At 36.9% G+C, this 6,000-nt stretch overlaps 1 protein-coding gene across 1 annotated transcript; it reads left to right on the top strand.

The window, feature by feature from the left end:
* Positions 1 to 1,497: 1,497 nt before the first annotated feature.
* On the top strand, positions 1,498 to 4,426 carry Orc3 (origin recognition complex subunit 3). Its single transcript, XM_069047618.1, has 9 exons — positions 1,498 to 1,670; positions 1,882 to 2,025; positions 2,077 to 2,358; positions 2,405 to 2,893; positions 2,952 to 3,263; positions 3,322 to 3,624; positions 3,676 to 3,906; positions 3,999 to 4,189; positions 4,252 to 4,426. The coding sequence occupies exons 1-9, from the start codon at positions 1,644 to 1,646 to the stop codon at positions 4,352 to 4,354; spliced, it is 2,082 nt and encodes a 693-aa protein (XP_068903719.1). The 5' UTR covers positions 1,498 to 1,643; the 3' UTR covers positions 4,355 to 4,426.
* Positions 4,427 to 6,000: the final 1,574 nt, after the last annotated feature.

The following is a 6,000-nucleotide window of genomic DNA, read 5'->3' as shown; positions in this document are numbered from 1 at the left end:
GCGTCGACATGTTCACTTTCGTGGGCCATTGCCACCAGGTTTGGCTGCGGTAAGAAGCGAAATTGGCGATTCATCGCGGGATAATTAGAAAAATCGCGGAAAGCTTGCGAGAGTGGATAGCATCGAGACAAGTTGGAGCTTAATAAAACGGTCTAGATGCAACGAGATGCGCTGGCACAATCAGATAGCGGTGCCAGCAATCAATTTAACAATTTCGTAATAAATTTTGCACGAGATGCGGAGTCGGGTCAGGCCCCAAGTTCAACGTCTCCCGAGACAAAGACGCTGCTGTCGATAAATCAGAATGCAATTTGGATCGGTCTAAAATTAGAAGACCGGAGGGTGTGCGATAATTAGTAGTGAAGGCGGCTTAAGACTCGCTGGCCTAAATGCTGCCTTTGCGGCGTTGAACGTGTGTCGGTTTGGCTAAATGTTCCGACAGCTTTCTAATCGGCTGCGGTGGTTTTTTGCGGAAATATCGAAATGAAACAATTAAATGAAGCGAACGTGTGGCGAATCCAGTTCCACATTTGATCGGGTGGAGAAGAGTTGAGGCGCAAGCGGAAATGCATTCTATGGCGGAGCAATACGAACAAGAAGTGCAACATACTGACATATATTTGCTTTTACTCGGTACTGGCTACTATTAAAGTGTTCTCGGCTGTCTTCCTAGAAGCCATTGACTTACTTTATGCAACTTCGATGTCTAGTGTTTGCCGATCAGCCATCCATCAAAATGCACGGTTTCATGGATTTTCAATGTGAGGCGCGGGTGAAAGCAGCTTTTCTTTAACTTCTTGAGACGAATCGCACACAGAGAAAATCGAGATTTCTTCTCTTAACCCCACGGTTGTACGTTTTTTAGAAAAACGTGTATCAGTCTCTGCAGCAACTTGTTATCAGTAAGTTATTCTTTGTCAGACTGGTGGCTAACAAATTATACGTTCTTAAACAAAATTAAATTTTTGGAGTCAATAATACAATAGAAAAACGATTATTTCTAAAAAAATATCAATTTTAACATTTGTTATTCACGAATTGTGTGAATAAAGACCACATATCAGACACAACAATCAAAATAAAGTTTTTTTTATGATTAACAAAGCGAAGAACTTAATTACAGAACATCAAATAAAAATTTGACAGATTGAAGAAAAATCTGTCTTGTTTAGAGGCCTTTCAAATTGACCTAGAGACAAACCTTTTTTAATTAGCGACTCATGACTATGAAAATTATGTAAAATTATAAATCCTTTTTTATTTGTCCAGTTAATTTTTCGAACTCAAGAAGTTTCATTACATTATGTGTTTACATTAGGCAACCAACTTTACAACTGTATTTTTTTTGGATCTAAAATAGCGTTTTTATGTAGTTCACACAAAGGCAACTTATATAATTGACGTAAATTGTCGTTTTACTCTAAAATTACACATTTTAGATTATTAGAAGCATTTTATCGCATTTTAGTTATTTTACTGCGCCACTGGTTAGTATCAATTTGGCCGACAGAGGGCTCTCGAAGCTTAAATTTGAATTGTGTATTGTGATGTGAGGTTATTTAATGATTTTATTTATTTATATCATAATAAAGTTCTGATATTTTAATTTTATTGTTTACAAGTTTTAAATGAAAATACGTTAAATGGCTGCAACAGTGTCTGTCTCAAAGGTAATTAAAAATAATTTTAACGTAACCTCAAAATTTCCTATCTTTATTTACACACTTTAAAAACGCAAGAATCGCTTTTTTCCGATAAGAAGTGCATTTATTGGTTGTAATTCGTTATTTGTGTAAATAATCAATTCATTCAAAGTTGTTTTGTGGGAAATTAATTACGGTAATACATAGCTTTGGCGCCAAGATTCTTTCCGTTTTATAGGGAGTCTTTGTGTTCAAAAATGGGGCCAAAGCAGCGTCGAAGAAATCACGAAAAAAGAGCAAAATCCCTGAAAGTTATTTCTGTAACAATTTGTGGTACAAAAGTTACAAGTCCTTGTGGAGTACAATTGAAACAAAAATTCAAGTAATTGTTGGTCTATATGTGTTAGTTGTTAACGAACCATGTACATTTTAGGAGTTAAATGATGAGATGTTTTCAAATGTGTTGAGTAATTTAGTAAATTATCTAAGTGAAAGTTACAAAAATATTGTGACTGAAATACCAGCAGCTGCCTTTTTAACAGGAATAAACATGCCTGACCACACCGCTCAGTTTAAAACTTTAAGAAAAGAAATAAAACAAACCATTACACCACATGTTGCTAGTCTTAATGGGGAGGATTGTCAAAATCTGAAATATCTAGTGGAAACTATGATCAACCAGTTGGTCAAAAATGAAGATGAACTGTTGGATGAGGTATGATTTGCGATTTTCCCACATTAGTGTAATGTTGATTTTTTAGGATGAGTCTGATTCTGAAACACCTCGAATAAAAAAATCTCAATGCAACTTCTCATTATTACAATCCTGGTATGAGGAGTTGTACCTGACCCCAAATTTAAATAGTTCACCTAAAAAACAAAAAACCAAAATTAACAAGAAAGTGATTGTTGTTATAATTCCAGATTTTGAAAATTTTGCCCCCAAAGTTTTACAAGATTTTATTTTAATCGCCAGTTCCTATATTAATGTTTTACCGTTTGTGTTCGTATTTGGTGTAGCTACTTCTCTCACTGCCGTCCATCGGTCATTACCGTGCCACGTGTCTTCCAAAATCAATATCAAAGTCTTTCATTCGTCACCTTCCACGGTTTACCTAAATAACGTCTTGGAAAATATTTTATTTTCGCGAGACTGCCCGTTTCATTTAGGTGGGAAGGTTTTTAACTTGTTCACAGACATATTTTTATTCTACGATCTGTCCGTCAGCGGTTTTATTCAGAATTTTAAGGTAACAAACAATTCTCAATTAATTAAGAATTAATCTTCAGTTTAAACATGTCTTGTAGTACGCCATGCTGGAACACTTCAGCTACGGAAACGCAATGGCCCTCTGTAAAAACAAAAACATTAAACAAATTGTCGCAGAATTTACTCACGACGATCTCGAGAACGTGCGCCATCTATTTTCTTTTAGAAAACTAGTCGAGAGTGAATCCCCCGAAAACAGAATTTATCTTCTGACTGATGACCACTATTTCAGAAACGTTTTAAAAAAGGAAATCAAAAAGATTGCGAGATACGTGCCGAATTTACACTTGTTTTTAAAATGTTTACATATTTTAGTATGCGATCTACCTAGAGCGCCACTAGGCAAGCAGGTATTTTGTTAACTAAAAAATAATTTTGGTCTGGAGTTTAAGTTTTATCGTATTCAAGGTTCGAGAACTGTACGCGTGCGCAGTTTCGAAAAGTATCACCAGGAGTCAAGAGTACAAAGAATGTTTTCAACTATTATCGTTCCAATCTAGAGACGAGTTGAGTAATAAATTGTTGAGAGTTAAGGATTTTATAGAGAACAATGTTGAGCAATCTCAGCTAGACGGGGATGTCAGGGAAGGTATCGTAACTCAACTGTCTGGATACGTGAATAAATTAAATCATCTCGAGTGGGAAGAGGAAGTTGAAGAAGTAGAGAATGACACACTTTGTGAAATACTGGACAGAAAACAATTCAAAGAAGTATAGACCTGGCTTCCCAATTTTTTATTTTAGTAATATAATTTATTGTAGAAACTGTCCCAAATATCAAAGCACAACCAGCCTAAGAACAAATATGACAAAATTCGTGCCGAGGTGCTCGATTTTTTGTCACAACAGTTTGACAGATACCTCTTGGAACCCACAAGTTTTCCCTTCCACGAGATCTTCTTTTTCAACGATATTTCCATTCAAAATCACATTATAGGGTCTCACAGGGCCGCCATTCATACAGCTTTGAACGATCCACACTTTTACTTACAGGTACCGTAGTCACCGTAAGGGGGCGCTCGCGACTGACTGTCAAGTCATAGAGGGCGCTTGCGTCACAAGTGCGTTATTATTTGAATTTTTAGTGTTCATGCTGCGAAATTTCCAACGATTCGATCATACTGCCGTCAATGCCCGACATCAGCATTGTCTACAAGCTGCACCTCGAATGCGGCAAGATGATCAACTTGTACGATTGGTTGCAATCATTTCTCAGCATCGTAGATCCGCAAGATATCGATGACGATTCCAAACCGAAAGTCAAACCCCAATTGCAGTATCCTTTTGTTGGATGTTGACGGATTTTAGGGGTGGAAGTTATCCTTAACGCAAAACTAGAGCTCGATTTACGCAGGCGGTGGCCGAGTTGGAGTATTTGGGCTTCATTAAGAGCTCCAAACGGAAGATGGATCATGTTGCTAGGCTGACTTGGGGTGGATGACAGGTTCCTGTAAGTTGCAAAAGCTAGGCGAATTGTTTTTTATTTAGGAAAAGTAAAAACAGCGTAAAAATAGGTGTGTGTTTTCATCTGACCCTCTCTCCAATGTCAAACGTGAATTAAGAATGTTGTGTATTCTATCGACGGTTTAAAAGTGGTGTAAAGAACAGTGCTTGCGTAAGCAAGCATGGCACATATTCCAACAAACTGAAAATAAATTCATTAATAGCTGAACGGAAGAGGTGTAAGACTTACAGCAGCAAGTCCGCATAGTGGGTCTCCGTATAAATATGCGAAAGCCATACATGAAGCAATCAAGTAAAATAAAGTCCATATGGCACAGAAGATTACTTCTATTTTCACCCACGGAATCCTGTAGGAGTCGTCTGGAATACGGCACAGATAGTGGAGAAGGAGGAGGCCGGTAAAGCAGAATCCAGTTCCGGCGACGAAGTTGTAAAAATCGTCAGCGTTATAGCTCAGATTTATAAATATTAATCCCCACATATTCAAAATCTAAAAATTACGATGCTTATTACGCCTTCTCATAAAACTATGCTTTAGTTTCAGTCCAGAACAAAGCCCAGATCAGTTTTGAAGATGTTAAGTGACAAAGAAGACAAGCAAGATTAGTAACAAATCGGCAACATATTGCATGCGATGTTTGATGATAAAATAGTAAAAGACGACTACACACCACAGAACTTTCTTAGATCATCTCGGTGATCTTAAGATTGCTCAGTAGTGTTAGTAAAACGCTCCAAGAACGTTGTTGAAAAATAAAAAAGGTTTTTATTGCCGATCATGTAACGCAAATTAAAAAAAAAAGTGATCATTTGTCGGTTACGTATTTTCGTTCACTTTCTACGATTATTTTGACACAGTTATTTTTAAAGCCTTGTTTATAAAACATTGGTCGTGATGTTAAAAAAGTTATCCAGTTCCTGATGTATGAAATTATGAAAGACTCAAATTGCTTTTTGTGGTATTTAAAGTCGCTGATTTGCATTACACGTTTTGATGAAACAATTCCTCGTGTGTTTATCAATTGAACAGTCTGATTGAGGATTAAAAGCTCAAAATGACCTTACTTATTCGCCACATTGATCACAAGATCTTCCAGTCCCCATTGTGACTGTCGTGAGAACTTTCCAGCGGATGGCCCTTTAACATTATCGAAAAAAATAAGTATAAGACTCGCAGACAGAAGTCTTTAGCAAAGATTAGCTTCTGGCAATTACATAATGGGTACGACAGTCGATTGGAAGGAGTTTATCATGAGCAAAATCTTGATTATTTCCTCCATCATGACCTTCAGGAGGTCATCACCAAACTTCTCAGATTGTCTGCATATTATTCTCTAAACTTTAAGATTCGAACCATCCTCAGCATCGACTTTGTTGTTCAATTTCTCCCTTGCTGGGCCTCTTCGAGTGTGCCGTGTCTACTGTATTTATTAAACAATACATTTATCAGAGATCTCAATCAAACAATAGCACGAAAATGACGGTTAAAGCGCTTTATCAGCGCCGTAAACATCTTAAAGCAATGAGATCTAGCCGAGTCTTTCTAGAAAGTGGATTGATTTAAATTCCAAATCAGAACTCTAACTTTATCGACTTTAAAATCAAACCGAATCATGCTGAAGA

Source organism: Tenebrio molitor, chromosome 5 (genome assembly GCF_963966145.1).
Source record: "Tenebrio molitor chromosome 5, icTenMoli1.1, whole genome shotgun sequence".
In the NCBI taxonomy this organism is placed as follows: Eukaryota; Metazoa; Arthropoda; class Insecta; order Coleoptera; family Tenebrionidae; genus Tenebrio; species Tenebrio molitor.
The sequence above is the reverse complement of the archived record's forward strand: the minus strand, read 5'-3'. Positions and strand labels throughout refer to the sequence as shown.